The sequence below is a fragment of the Daucus carota genome, chromosome 3, assembly GCF_001625215.2.
Source record: "Daucus carota subsp. sativus chromosome 3, DH1 v3.0, whole genome shotgun sequence".
Lineage (NCBI taxonomy): Eukaryota > Viridiplantae > Streptophyta > Magnoliopsida > Apiales > Apiaceae > Daucus > Daucus carota.
In genome coordinates, this window is record NC_030383.2 from 56,238,140 (window position 1) to 56,254,398 (window position 16,259).

Here is a 16,259-nt window from a genome sequence, read left to right on the forward strand (position 1 = left end):
AGACTCGCATCAGAATAGTGGATATCGCAAGATCGCTCACCTTTCACAACAAAAATATGTTCATATCTTGAGGGCATTCATTGCTCCAATATGAGTTGATGTAATTGATAGTTATGAACGATTTTGGGTTACAGATGATACTTATGTGAAGGTTAATTGTGATGCTACTATTATTTTTATAGGCGATGTGGTCGGATTGCTCGATATGTCATTGTAATAATTTTTTAGATCAAAGAATTCGAATATTCTATCTGTTAAACGATATGAAAACAAAAACGCTATTCGTGTAATTAAGGTCATATAAAATGAGACGGGAATATATGTTAAAAATGACCGGACAATATATGAGTACTACAACCACACAATTCGTGACAATAAAATCTAATAAATCACAGGAAACCAGTACCATAAATAAAATATTTTAGATGTTTTTATTGACTGGTATATATAAGTATTAACACAACATTACAGTAAGAACATAACTTTTAGTGACCATTCCACACAGATGGGTAGTCTCTTATTTTATCAGTATCATAGTGATTATAAATCTTCTGATTATTGTTCAGGCAAAGCTATTAATAAACAAAAGAATGATTAAATTTGTGATAATATGCTTCCTTTACTTGTGTTCTTCTTCGTAATCTTGACTGTTGTAAGGGCTAAATGCTTCAGCTAGCCAGTTCTTCTTCCTCCAGGAGCTCCATCCCATCTCTTCACATATCTCATCACTGTGGTTAATACTGAAAGTAGAAATGCAGTTCCTCTTGTAAAATCTGGTTGTCTTTTTCATGATTTCATTTTCTGTGGTAACCTGTTCAAGCATCTTCTCCACACTAGGTAGCTTAAAATGACCCCCCACAAGCCGAGCCAGCCATTTGCATCGGATCTCTGCAGTGTGCAAGTTTGAAACACTCTCCACATATCCCACAAAAGCCATGTTTGGAATGAAAGGATGGATGGTACCCCTGTAATATGTTAAGGTAAAGATCAGTCGGACTCAGTTTCTTATATAGTTTCACAATTTATTTTTTAATTTTTTTTCCTGAATAAAAGTCTGATGTTTAAACTTTTATTCCAAAAAGAATAAATTAAAAAAACGTTATTAACTATAATAGGAGTTTCAAAATGCGTGCCAACGGTGAACTGAACAACCTGCCAGAACCGAGAAAGTAATGTGCAGTACTACAGATGTAATGCAGCTTACCTGTACAAGGGCATCATGCCTGATGGGAATTCCATCAAACCGCGAAAAGGATCAGGCAAGATGGCTTTTAGTTTTTTTCTGCCATCAAAACCAGTAGCAAGAAACACGACATCAGCCTCCAATCTTGTGCCATCTTCAAATTCAACTCCACCTTCCCAGAACCACCACCTTGATGCTCTTTCGAACAAAATCTTCCCCTTGTCTGCCTCAGAGAAGAAATTTTCAGGCAAGATTGCCATTTGGCACGACGCGTAGTCTTCCTCAAAGGGGTGATCAGGTCTCAACCCATACTTGTCCAATGGTAGCTTCCATGCCAAGTACGACTCGATTGTCTTTGAAATTGCTCTTCTCTGTTGAACATTAGTTGCATGGCTTAGTGATGACTAGTTCAATTAATTAGCTAGATAGCACTAGTTTAATATAATTAAGATTGCAGAAAGTAAAATTACCACAGGAGATAATAGGTGACTGAGGAGGGTCTTTAGAAGGCTTTGGTTTGGTCTTTCATGAAAGAACTGAGAAAATCTTGTGGAATAGAACATGTAAAATGGTAATCCCCAGATTGAGTAGTGTGGAACTGTCCAGTGCAGGGTCCGTACAATCATGGTGCATGGCTTGCCCTCTGGTCCTTCATTTTCACAAATCCACAATAACATCAAATTGTGTAATCAAATCAAAAAGTAGTGATATTAATTTATTCCATTTTAGGTCTAAAAAGTAAAGTCAAGGACCATTTTGTCCCTATACGTTATTGACACACTCCACTACTTGCTCATTTTTTTCCGACCTAAATTTTTCCACCACCTACAAACCTTTCCAACCGAAACTCTTCAGTTTTCTTCCACCCCACGTGGGTACGTGTTATGTACATATAGGAACCTAATTTGAATTTTTGGATACGATCAGAAATTAACACTTGTACCAGACTTTAAAAAATAAGTTCATGTCTGATATACCATATATTCTAGGGAAGATATTAATGTGGTGCTCAAATAAAAAAGGTCACATAATAAGGACATATTTACTATTCAACAGAAATTAAAATATATGCACAAATACATACTAGTCTCCAAGGCTGAAAAGATATATGGACAACCGTTTAAACGTCAAATTCTTATTTTTGGACTCATTTTCAATTTTGTCTCAAACCATATTTCTTTATATGTTGTGTTTTTATATTTTGAACTCACTTCATTTTATACCTTTTTGATTAAATTCTGTTCAGATTGATTGTTAATTTTAGAATGGAAATAGGTAAAATATGAAAGATTTTTAGAAATTTAGATTAAATTAGATGTATCTTTAGTGTTTTACACCAATTTATGCTAATGATAATAATCAATTTAAACGTAATTTGGTCAGAGTGCTAAATAAAATTAGTGTAAAATCTAGAGAAATATGACAAAATACATAGTTTGAGACTAAATTAAAAAACGGTCCAAATAAAGAGTGTAAAGTGCTAGCTCTTTACTCGATAAGGAACAAATAAATCACCAAATTTTGTTTCATAAGTTACAAATTTTGTTAATTTAAAATTATGCGATAATATGCCTTGTCACTATTCTATGTGTACTTACATATAAAATATGCATGAAGATTAAAAATTATAAAGTAGGTACCTTGGTTTGCTTCAGCACATTCAACAGCCAAATCAATGGCAGATTTCTTATAGCCAACTACAACGACCTTCTTGTCCTTAAGAAGATCCACAGAGGCTTCTTCATCCAGTTTGCTGTATTCAATGGAATGCATCACCTTCCCTTTAAATACTTCTGGCCCTTTGTTCTGGGGAAATGCTGGTATCTTGGGTATGTCCCCATACTTTCCGGTGCATATCACCAGGAATTCAAACGCATACATCTGCAACCAAAACAAGATTATCAATCATATATAGTCGTTAGCATACTTAAATATACCCAACTACATGTCCATGCATGCATGAATATTAATTTTATCATAATTAACAATATACAAGATATATCCAGATAAGTTACCATATTAAATCATATATACTTCCTCTATTTCAAAATAATAGTAAATTTGATTTTTTGCACGTATTTTGAGCGGTAAAAAAAACACTCCCATATATATGTTTTCAAAATTTCTTTTTCTGAATAAAAGTTTTAACATCTATATTTCTATTCATAAAAAGAAAATTTGAAGAATAATGTATAAAAATACTAATTATTTTTACACCTTAAAATATGTGTAAAAGTTATTATTTTGAAATGTAGAGAGTAGTAAATTAGTTTAAATTCGAAAATTAAAGTGTATGTGGCACCTGAACGGTGTCTGAATCACTAGTCTGCACAGCAACCTCCCAGAATGGCTTGCCAGTGGAGAGTAGACGTCCATACTTCCCCATCTTACCCCCATAATCAGCCGTTTCCCGATCACCAACGAACCGGATTTCGACAACCTTGGAATTGAATTTAACAAACTTGAGCACATCAAAGTTGTTAGCATAGGAATAGAGATAGTCCAGTATCTCCTGATAAGTTGGAAAACTCGTGTTGTTTCTTTCAGTCCAGGGAAAATCCGAGAACTCATAATCACAACGTGGAGTTTGAAGCTTAGTGGACCTAAAAGAGCAGTGTTTCCACACTCCTCCCAGAGAGTCCGTGGCCTCGAAAACCACAGGGTTGTGTTCAGCTAGCTGTTTAGCAGCAGCTATGCCGCTAATTCCAGCTCCAATAATGCCAATCTTTGAAAAAATAGCCATAATCAGGTTAAAATGTGTGTGTTTGCAATAACTTTGGTATATATATCTTGTAATTTTGAGAACAAAAAAGAAGGGATGATTTTTGATTTGGAAGTGGAAGAGGGTATTTATAGGGGTGAGTAAGGCAAAGGCAGCATGCATGTAGAAGGGCAGGTGAGGTAGACTTGTCTAGGAAGAAAAAGTAAACCCAATCAACTATGTATTATTATATTTTTATATAATGAAATGTTTTTAATTCAATGGAAATGATACTGCAAATTTCTAGGTCCGGTTTGATTCTAGATGAGGGTTTGATTTTTTCAGTCAGTCTCGTCAAAAATATTGATCTTCATCCGTTAAGTGCATTTGGGGTTTGAATCTGCAGGTATAATATATTAAGTTGTTTAATGTTGAATAGAAGATAAATTAATTAACTTGATCATTCATTTTTAGTTTTTCTAATATTTTTTAGGGATGAAATATCATCGCGTCATGCAAGAAATTGGCAAATAGGAGATTAGTTAATATAAAAAGAATTCCAAACATTAATGGTCCTAAATGCATATTAAGTTTATCATTAATTATTGTTAGAAAAAAATTAGAGAGCTGCTTACATATGCTATTAAAATTATCTTTTTTTGAAACCTATGCTATTACATATGCTATTAAAATTATTTTTTAAGCTCCTGCCCCGCTATCCCTGTGTATATCCTTTTTGATATAAATCCAAACAAACTAACTTTTCAATTATTGCTTGATACTTCTTCCCATTCTATTTCGCATGCCATTTTAAACTTTTACGTGTGCCTTCAGTTGTATAAAAAATAGTAATTATGTGTCATAATTCTGTTTCATATTTCTAATCTTTATATTAAATAACACATATTTTTCTAATAGAAGTTAAAATAATTAAATATTGTTTTTATACGCTTTAAATGGCTTTAAATGAAGTATAAATTATTATGAATAAAATAATTTGGATTGAATCATAATTTAGTGCAATTTCTCTATTCATAACAAATATAACGTACAATGATTGTCCAACATTTAAGTCGAACCGCATGTATATAGATATTTGCTTACTTGGGAAAGATGGTCGGTTTTCGTACAAAATCCAATTCGATATAATAATATTAGTTGGTGATAGTCGTTATACGGCTTAGATTGGTCAGATTGGCTGGTAATGCTGCTAGCCGGTCGGGAAATATCAAGCTTACCTTTTATCAGTGTCTCTTTATATTATAACAAATACGTCTTTTCATGACGGAATTTAGACGAAACTTTATATTTCAGCCCATAAATTGTCAATAAAAAAAATCTATCGTACGTCATTATATAAATATTTAAATTAATAATATGCTTTCCTTTAATCTCCGGTTCAGTGACGGTCACTGTAGTATTAAAAAAATATTCACATATAAAGTGAGTTGAAAATAATTAATTTCCCTGCATATTCTACTCCTCTTCCTCGTAATGATCTGAAACAGATGCGCATATTAGTTTATCCGTGTCTTAAATGAAGCGAATATTTTATAAATTATAGTTTTCGAAGTCAACCGCGGTTGCAGACGTAAAATGAGTACTATCTGAAAGATAGTCAAACGATATAGAGATCAGAAATGCGGTGCTATTACTACTTATAAATCTAATATTTAAAATTGAGTAAAATTCAGTCCATTAAGTTGATTCTGAATTTATTGTTCGGTCCTTAGTCCAACCACGCAGCTGAGTTGAGTGGGAATTTTGTTTGTGAACACACATACCTTGAGCTGGAATAGTTAGGTACTTAGGTATATTAAGAATGGGAAAAAGTATATTTTGTTTCTTTAGCAGACCGATTACTAATTATTCACTTTCTTATCCCACCCTGTCGTTGAACGAATAAAGTTTCCATACATTAAATCTTCGTATGATAAACATTCCAGACAGGGACTCCTTATATGAAGTTACATAGTGCGCCACTATAAATCATCAATTTTATTATAAATTCTGTTATAGAATACATATAAAACGTGATTCTAATATATTTTCGAAACTGATTCTACAACAGAATAATTCTGGATGATTATTATTCTGTTATAGAATCATGTTGAGATATTGCATAATTTTAGATGATCTTTGGAATAAAAAAAATTGTATAACTTCGTTTTCGGTTTAATAATCATAATTTGCAATTATATTTCATAAAAAATATAATAAATATATATTATGTATATATTTATGTATGCTATGGAGTGCTAACCTATATATATATACACACACTTCACCTTCATCACACGTCGAGATATTTGTACAATAGAAAAGAAAAAATTATAAAATTCAATTATGAAGTTACTATTATATTAATTTGTTGAGATTGTGAAGTTAATTATATATATGAATTGCTTTTTTTTTTTGTCAGGATATATGAATTGCTTTTAATTTAATTATTATTATTTAATATTGTATATGTGAATATAATTCTTTTTTGTGGACCGTCTAGATCATTATTACAAAATTTTAATTATCAGGGTTTTAAGAATTATTGAAAAAGAAACATAATTATCGTCTAAAATCAAGTAAAGATTTACCTAAAACATCTAAAACTATTTTTCCAAACAATTCTTGTAATATGAAAACATAAGTTATTGTTTTAATTTTTATTCAAAAAGAACAAGTTACTATTAAGCTTCGTTTTTTTTTCTCTTATAAGCATGGTGGTGGAATAAAATTTTAAAATTAATTATTCCGGCGTAATAACTTCGTTCAAAATAGATGTTAAAGTTAGGATGAGTTTTCAATTATTATTTAATTTATGGTTACCGGGTCCAATCATGGATAAGTTTTAGATCATTCAACTTGTGAAGGTATGAAATTTAAATCATTTTATTATTTTATTGATGAGTAATAAATTATGACTAAATGATAAATTAGTGATCGTAGTTTTTCAAAAATTGCAAAATGTGACTGAATTTTAAAAACTCAAAGCAGTAGCCGGAGTTTACTTCGCCGTTTAAAACAGTCACGCCCGTCATGCACCGTTAATATAACTCCGTTAACTTTAAAACATTAAATAAATAAGAGTATAATAAAAAACTCGACTGAACATTAATATTATACATGCGAATTAACGTCACCGTTGGCGACCCGTGGATGAGTAAATAATTTGCTCATAAATTACGGACACACTAAATATTTCGATATCAAAATCGTAATGTTTAAATCTATAAATTATTAAATTTCAGCATAGAGTTTCGAATCAGAAACTTGTACTGCAATAGAATCCATATTTGAGCTTTAATCTGAACTTGCATGGAGTCTAAAAGTGTGGAACTCAGTTATACTCCTAATCACGGCATATTCAGTTGCACACATAATATAAGAGTTCTGACGATGCTGCGTGCCTGTAATATCGGAGTTTATTGTGCATGAATCTTTCGCTCTCGATGGGAGAAAAAATGGCATTGGCAGGTGGGTATCTACGTGCCTGTGCAGCCCACGGGTTGAAACACGAAATATCCAAGAAAATTACAAGAAAGAGGACGGCAATTAGTGAAGTGCGACAATCATGAAATTACCGAACAATTAAACCGTACTCAAAGAGTGCACGTACCCTCTAGCAGATAATGATAAGTACGTGCCACTTAGATTAACTGAGAGATTTCACTAAAGTACTATTAGCCGTGACCAACTCCTGTCCACTCAAGCTTTCAATTTCTTCGCAACTTACTAGTTACAAGTCCTCAAACCAAGCATGCATATGATATGGCTTCTCTAAAGTTATTAAAATAATGCATATCAAATACAGATAATCAAAAAATTATTTTATAGCCAATAATGCTCTGAATAGCCTTGCTTTCATGGGAGTTGGGACGTTACTACTTACTCGTCCATTAACATGTACAATCATACTTGTTTATATTTCTTGATTATTTGTTTAATTATAAATATTTTGATGGAGATAATTAACGGGAATTTATTTAGCATGCTTATCAACCACAACATACATATAAATTGTTTAACACTTTATTTTAGTTAAAATACTTATTATTTTGAACAAATATTTTTTCAGAGTAAATACAAATATTGATTTTCTAATGTGTGTTGAATATGACACACTATCAATCGTTTTTTGACTCGAAGATAGATTTTTGTTGACTTTAATTTCATTAATAATGATAGCTCTTTGCATGTGTAAAAATTTTCGGCATCAAAATCTCGCATCAAAATAAATTGTAGTTGTCACTTATCAGTGTGTTCATAAACACATACCGGAAAGATTCATATATATTAATTAAAAATTAAAAATGTATTAAAAAATTATAAACAATATAATCATAACACGATTGTAAATTGCAATATGAATGTTCTATCCTGTTCCATCAACGTACTAAATGGCTTATACAATATATCTGTGGAAGTAATGACTATGTAATTATATCATGAGCTCTCACTAATTCTGGCCGTAACTGAGTTGTTTTTCAGACGGTACCACAAGTAATATCGAGGGTATGTTTGGTCCGTCTGATTTAGGAAAAAAAATAATCTGTATTTATATATTGTTTTAGTTTTAAATATTTAACATTCATCTTATCACAAAAAGATATATATTTATTCACTTTTTTTCAGCATATTTCCAGAAAAATAAAATTAAATAAAAGGGTCATAATATACCAGAACCCTTGATTACTTGGATATAAATTATAATGACTTCCAACTCAATCGCAAACCACTACAAATTCAATGGAAATACATTCCAACACTACATAGTACTACTTGGTAAACTTTGAAGGTGACATAATAGTGACATTTCAGTATTGCCAGTTTGCAACTAAAAGCAGGTATTCGAATATCAAAGGGGAAAATTTGAGAGTACAAAGCTGAATTAAACAAGTGCATTGATTTAATTTTACATGTCAAAGGAAGACAGTTGTTTGATTCGGCTTGGTCGAATATTGAATTAAGATATAAGAAAGGAAAAATTTTAAGTTGCCTTTCGATTCTTCCTACAAAAAGAAAATTTGCCTTTCGATTCCTTTTTCTGTAATATGAGCTCGAGAAGGAAAAGTTCAAAAAGAAATAAGTTTTGCCGATTTAAAATTAAAAGTTATATTCGGTTCCTTTTTTCGTATAATCTGGGTTTAGACTTTAGAGAACAAAGAGCTTAAGAGAACTAGAAAAGTACGTGAAATAAAGGAGTTTGTTTAATTGTTTGGCTTATTTCAAAAGAAATTGTTTATTATTTAAATTAGAAATATTGATTATATACGGGAAGTGAATTTGATTTATAAATTATCAAATGTTTTTGAATAATTTTACATATAAGTTAATTGAGTGTTTGATCATTCAAATTTATAAATAAAATAAATTATATTATCATAATACAAGAAATTTTATTAATAAATAAAATGTATTACATATTAAAATCATAATAAAATACAAATCATTAAAAAAAACCAAAAGAAACTAGTATTTCTGAATTCGGGCTTCTAATTTCAAAAACTCAAAATGAACATTATTATTTTTTTGTCAATCTGCATGTGTAGAAAATAGAAACGGCCTAAAGTACTAAAAGAAACACTTTCTCCTATGACCAAACATGCCAAAAATTTCAAGAAAAATAAGATTTGAATTATCAGTTTTATTGCTAAATAATCATAGTTCTGCAATCAGTTGATAGAGTTAATAGATTTTTAAACCCTTAAAGTTTGTATATTAAAATATATCTTAATATATCTCAATAATAAAGGAACGAAATGTCAGTGAACACCGTATAAGAAGTCACCGATGAATTTAGCAAATGTTTGACGCACCTACAGTATTTCAATGAAACGTGAGAATTTTAGTTTTACATTCTAGACTCATAACCGACCTTCAACATCGGATTTCCAAGCATTTGTCTCTTTGAACACGGTAGAACTTCTACTCTCTTTATCCCTTTCATTTTTATACCGTTTTTATTTTAAAATGTTCTATAATAGAATACATTTTAAAAATAATAATTTTTGATAATAAAAATTATTTTTATATTCACTATTTTCTTCCAATATTTCTGTTTTATAATAATATAAAACAGTATTACACTAACTACATCTTTCCATTATATCAACTCTATTATTAAATAAAATGATCCCATCAATTTATCTACTTTTATTTAATTTTATTTAGTTTTTTTTTTCTCGATATCTTAACCAATATATAATTGATCGGGACTGTCGGAGTACTTATTTAGTTTAAAGTGATTTGTTGGGTACATTATGCAACTTGCATATTTAGGTTTCAACCGAAACAAAAAATAATTGTCGGCACCTATATATGGAACTAAACTTTGCCATGATAAATACTCCCTTATCTGCGATACTTGTCGTTTTTCTGCGATCTGCAGCATCTGCTGGCCCACAACACTATGTGACTCCAATATAATAAAATCATACATTTCTGGAAAGTACATAGGAGTTTTGGTCTTGAGTAGTGTATTTGTATCTTTTTTTCAAAATTTTCTCACAAAAATAACAAGAAAATAACTGATTTTAATTATTAAATAATTATATGTTTAGTGAGAGTGGAACCAAATACCATATGAACTAAGATTTTTTTAAAAAATGAAAATGATTTTTGGATATCTAATATTTTTCTTTGAACTAATTTAGGTTATTCTAATTTGTGCATATATTAAACTTGGATTTATAAAAATAATCAGATTAGTTCTGTCGATTCATAAACGTTTTATTGTTGGCAAAGGTATTCCACACGTATCTATACTATATTATAAAAAGCCAACATGGTATAATTCGTAGTCGTACAAAATTTTGGTTTGGTACTCTCCTCTAAAACTAAAAGTCTACACAACATGTAGATATCTATTAAACAGTTTTATATACTAAAAACACTCCTTATATATATTGATATCTTATTAAATATAATTTATAATATGTTGAAAAAGGTGAAACTACTGTTAATAACATATATTAATATTAAAAAAATACTTATAGACAAATGTATAAGTAATTATAAATATACAATTTTTAATATCTTTTGTCTAAAATACATATAAATAATTAGAGACGCTACTTTTTAATTATAACGTATTTTACTCGAAATTTAACTCTAACGTGTTCTATTTCGTTATGAACACGAACCATTACGTAACATATGAAGATATATGAAATATGAAAAATTTGATTTAAAATTAATTGAATAATATAAATTGTGAAAGCTAAATTTCCGTCAGTTGGTTAATATAATTTAACTAAAATCCAATTCATTAATACTAAAATACTAATAAAATGGTGTTAAAATTTAAATTATAATTAATAAATTACGAATTATATACTCGCCCGTGCTTTGCACGGGTTAAAGGCTAGTAACTTTTAAAAAGTAAAGGTTACGAAATTCGTAGTCATTTGTATGGGTAAGGATTATGAATTATGTATCATCTCGCATATAAAAGAGAATATAATGAACTTAAAAATAATAAACTTATGAATAAAAAGGTTTCGAATGAAGTTCTTGCCTGTGCTTTGACAGGGTTTAAACAGTAACAGTAACTTCAACCTCGACAGTGGAATGTAACTTGCATGTCCGCTCACAATCTTAAATGATTTGTTCATATATATATATAATTCATTTTTTAAATTTTTTTTATTGTGAATAAAAATATTTATATTATATTTTTACTCAAAAATAATTATTAAAAAAATTATTTTGCTATGTGATTAAAACACTTAAAAATACGTGTAAAAAACAAATAAAATAATGGACTAGAGATCAGAGCACAATTTTAATTGACCAGAATTTAACTTGTATAAATTCAATTCAATATTGTAATATACAAGGAACCTTATTGTTTCCAACTCACAGCCGCCAAAACCGAATCGATTATTCTATGGTATTCCTCACACACAACACATTCCAAATAGACTTCCATGGCCACAACCACAAAGTCCAAACGAAGTCGGGGGTCACATAGCACGATATAACTAATTTGATTTTAGGGTACCTAAATGTCTGCTTTTCATTGTGAAGCAGCCCATTGTGTTAAGAGGACAGACCAAAACTGGACTATTGAACTAGCCCAATCAAATATATAGCTAAAAGAAAAATACTGTAAGTAAATTCAAAAGGTCTAGCCCATCGTCCAACTCCAACACGGTTTGACAAGATCTTGGTCTGAAGAAGAGTTCTCAGATTGGATCAAAGTTTGGAGTTCTAAATTTCTCTAGATGAATCCTAATAGAAAAAGATGAATTTCCCGATTCAATCACTCTCGACCTTTGAGTTCTAAGGGCCGTTTGGCTGAGCTTAAAACAAGTGCTTTTTGCTTGAAGTAAATAAGTGAAATAGAAGTTAGAAGCAAGTTGAGACTTATAAGTGATTAAAGTGTTTGGGAAATAAGCATAAGTTATAAAAGAAAAGTTAGCATTCTAGCTTTTTGTAAGTGCTTCTTGACTTATTATACGAACGGTACAAAATAAGTGCTTCTAACTTATAAACCCAGAAGTCGGCTTAAAAGCGGTGGCCAAACACCACCATAATCAACTTTCTAATGCAGGTTAGCAAAATAAATATTCCCGATCATTAAAATGCTTCTTAAATTTTAAGACTTTGGCAAAAGGTCTATTATGTTGTATTTGGTTGGGTGAATGACTTCGAAAGAAATGAAATGAAAAACGAACAATATTATAAGTAATTGTTAAGAAATATTTTTCCTTCCTCGACTGCATATTCTACATCTAGTGCTAAAAATCATACCTTCAATTTGAGATTGAATGATCCATTTTATCCTTTCCCCAATTTCTTTTCAAATCTAATCATAATAATTTTGCATTCACTTGATTTTTTTTCAAAACTTTCCTCCTTTCTCTATCAATTTCAAATAATTTTATTAATAACCACCTCATTTCTCCGACCAAACACAATATTTTAATTTATCATATTATATCAATAAATTTGCTTGAATAGTAAAAAAAAAAAGAGCCGCACAAAGGAGGCATGTACCACAAATGGACATGTAAATAAAAAAGAATAATCTAGAGTGGTGGCGGTGTCCATAACTGGTATCCTCCAACCTGGTTCCAACACACCACATAAATAATAAGCTGAAAAAACAGCCCCACTGCCTCCCGAGTTTTCCTGGCCAACCATAGTGTACATGTGATATGTGGCCTCACCGACTAAATTGACACTTCTAAACTCTACTAGCTAACTTGACAACAGTCTGTAGGTTAACACATTCGTGGTGCTACAGCCCACCATGAGTCCCCGCACCACAATATTGTTAAATATATGTATGCGGTTGGTTTTTTACAGCAGTCAGCATACCGCCCAGCATAATTATATTTACGGGTTGTCTATCCTGTGCCCTGAGGGCACAGGTTAAGCTGTAATAAATGTCATCTTTTTCTACAACTACTCTCCCTCTCTCCTGCTTTTCCAATAATTCATTAATTAATGTCTTCTTAATTATTGGGTTTTCTTCTTTAACCACACATTTTACTATTTTTACATATTATATATATTTAAAAAAAATAGTATTTATAAATTATATACAAGTTAAAATTTTATTAAATACTAAACAACTTTTAATTAATTTCGTCCCACATATAATAACGAGCCCCCTGCATACACACTAATTTTTTAATTAAAATCATCCAATTTGATATTTAATAAAAAAAATTAGTTAATAACGAGGCCCCCCTGCATATACACTAATTTTCTAATTAAAATCACTTTCTAACTAATTTTTTTTATTAAATATCAAATTGGATGATTTTAATTAAAAACTTAGTGTATATGCAGGGGGGCTTGTTATTATTTGTGGGACGAAATTAATTAAAAATTGTTTTGTATTTAATAAAATTTTAACTTGTATATAATTTATAAATAATATTTTTTTTAAATATAAAATGTAAAAATAGTAAAGTGTGTGGTTAAAGAAGAAAATGCATATTGGAAAAGCACGAAAGAGGGAGAGTAGTTGTAGAAAAAGAGGACATTTATTACCACTTAACATGTGTGCCCTGAGGGCACAGGATACACAATCCGTTATACTTATACCGTTGATGTTGATGGCATTTCTATAGACATTTTTGTAATTTTTATATTTTACCAATTTAATTCAACTAATTAGTAAACATTAGAATTCGATTCTCCGTAACAGTTTAGTTATTGTCACAACATTGCCAATTTGCCATTTCTTTTCATGCCTTCGGAATTTTTTCAACCCTATCCTTATAGTAACCAATTCATTTAAAATTATAAAGTATTAGGAAAAAATAAAAAGAAAAGGTCTTATGTCTGTATTAAAATCAACAACTATTTTAAATTCAGTAAATGAGGGTGGAGGAACTCGAACCCGAGTCTACATATAAATGGAGTTATATCATGTTCATTAATCGATTTATCTAAAACTCTTTAACAGTTGTCGATAAATAGAAGTACATCTTGTTCATTAACATCTCGAAAATATTCAGCCATAGTGAGGGCAGTCAAACCAACTCTCATACGAGCTCCCGGCGGTTCATTCATCAGAGGAGGACATCTTATACTACAACATAATTCAACTATTACATAAGTTTAAAATAAAATATTAGGTATCTCAGAAAGTATTTCCAAATTGATTTCACCCACAATAATAATAGTGAGATATCTTGTAAATATATAAACCACCCAATTAAATAGTAATTTACACTACAAAAAAAATCATTTTTAATGACAGAAATTCCGTTGGCAGAATAGGGATTTCCGTTGGTAAACCACCTTGCCAACGGAATGATAATTGTCTGTCGCATTATTTAGAAAATATTATTTTTTTTTGTCAGGATTTAGAAAATATTATTGATTTTATAATGTATGGTATGTAATATTAATGGGCCTTTTCCTAAAACGTATAAAGAAGTATAAAAAGAGGATATACCACTATATATAACACACTCCATCAAGAATCGGAAGGATTTACTAGCATCTTTCTCTCTGATACCAAGCATATCCAGAAAGAATATTACCCTCCCCCTGTCTACATAATATCATTGTAGTAACATCTTTAGTTTTTTATTAACAAAATCTATGGAATCACTAGTCCAAGCTCTACTTTCTTTCGACTGTGTTTTAACAAGTACCATTCTCAACAATGTCTGGGCATGCATGGCCATTTTAACCGCATGTTCTATCAGCTTCTTCTGGACTATTATTAAATCTTATTTGTCTCGGCGATCTCGACAAGCTTCATCTCCCTCTGTTTCCCCTCAAAAGCCTGATGTGGCTCATTCATGCAGCCCACAAGTGTCTGAACCGGTGTCACGCAATATAGTTTCGACTCCGGCTTTGGATTGCGCTGACGGGGTGATTAAGAGAGGTAAATTTGTGGTTTATTATTATGATGATGAGGTTCGAGAGGAGGATTATATAAGAAATGAAGCGTTTGAAGAGACGGAGTATAAACATGTGGTTCCTGATGATAGTGTTAAATTTTGGTGCAGGGACTTGGATATGGGGTGGTATCGTTACTTGGATTTATCGGTGTTTAGCGGCAATGTTGTTAGATGTTGGGACTAAAATCTAGTCCAGTTTTGTTTGAAAATTAATATTTGTATAAATCAATCCATATATATAATGTTAAAGTCGAAATATTAAAATTTTGATTGATACAAGTTTCCAAAATAATACTACCTGATCAGTGAACAATTCATACCATCCAAGAAGTTGACGAATAGGAGTATTCCATTTGTTAAATCGATGAATCTCATCTGACATAAATATTATATTCAAATAAATATGTGCTCTTAATACGAGTCATCTTACAACCATTTCTAACCGGTTTTGTGTTGCATTGGAACAAATATTGATGCTAGCTGATTCTTCTGCTCAATTTTAGTATGCAGGTGTTTGTTATGCTTCAGCGTCAATTTTCCAACTCATGACATTAGATGAAGGTTTGTTAATCTCTCAGAGGAGATTGCAGTTCTGCAAAGTAGACTTGAACAAATCTTCCAAACTATCTGTTTCTCGAATAATAATGAGATTTGTTCAAGTTCCCCGAAACACCTATAAATTGTTTATAAATAAGCCAGGTTAACAGCTTCGTCTCCCTAAAGCCTCAGTTTCTACTCTGGAACCGAATATGGTTCATTTATGCAGCACACAATTGCACAATTGTCTCAACTGTTGTCAAACAATATACGTCCAAATCCTGCTTTAGATTGCATAGATGGGATTATTAAGAGAGGCTTTATTGTTTATTATCGTCATGATTAGGTATAAGAGGAGTATTATAGAGGAAATATAGTGTCCGAGGAGATGAAATATAAATACTACGTTGCAGGGAGTTGGATATGGATTAAGCATAAGTTGAAGACAAAAGTATTAAGCATAAGCTTT

The 16,259-nt window shown here is 30.7% G+C and overlaps 2 protein-coding genes across 2 annotated transcripts; one reads left to right on the top strand and one right to left on the bottom strand.

Annotated features, from left to right (window-relative positions):
• Positions 1-407: 407 nt before the first annotated feature.
• On the bottom strand, positions 408-3,982 carry LOC108213766 (probable flavin-containing monooxygenase 1). Its single transcript, XM_017385557.2, has 5 exons — positions 3,486-3,982; positions 2,824-3,064; positions 1,654-1,832; positions 1,205-1,554; positions 408-965 (listed from the first exon to the last, which is right to left on the bottom strand). The coding sequence occupies exons 1-5, from the start codon at positions 3,924-3,926 to the stop codon at positions 620-622; spliced, it is 1,557 nt and encodes a 518-aa protein (XP_017241046.1). The 5' UTR covers positions 3,927-3,982; the 3' UTR covers positions 408-619.
• Positions 3,983-14,905: 10,923 nt separating this feature from the next.
• Positions 14,906-15,532, top strand: LOC108212731 (uncharacterized). The gene has a single exon (XM_064090788.1). The coding sequence runs from the start codon at positions 14,949-14,951 to the stop codon at positions 15,435-15,437; it is 489 nt and encodes a 162-aa protein (XP_063946858.1). The 5' UTR covers positions 14,906-14,948; the 3' UTR covers positions 15,438-15,532.
• The last annotated feature ends 727 nt before the right edge of the window (positions 15,533-16,259 follow it).

Excerpts from the sequence above, each read along its gene's own strand:
- LOC108213766 (XM_017385557.2), bottom strand. The coding sequence starts at position 3,926 with ATGGCTATTTTTTCAAAGATTGGCATTATTGGAGCTGGAATTAGCGGC. Across the intron at positions 1,555-1,653 it reads GTCACCTATTATCTCCTGTG|AGAAGAGCAATTTCAAAGAC; the intron begins GTAATTTTACTT and ends AATGTTCAACAG. Across the intron at positions 966-1,204 it reads GGCATGATGCCCTTGTACAG|GGGTACCATCCATCCTTTCA; the intron begins GTAAGCTGCATT and ends AACATATTACAG.
- LOC108212731 (XM_064090788.1), top strand. The coding sequence starts at position 14,949 with ATGGAATCACTAGTCCAAGCTCTACTTTCTTTCGACTGTGTTTTAACA.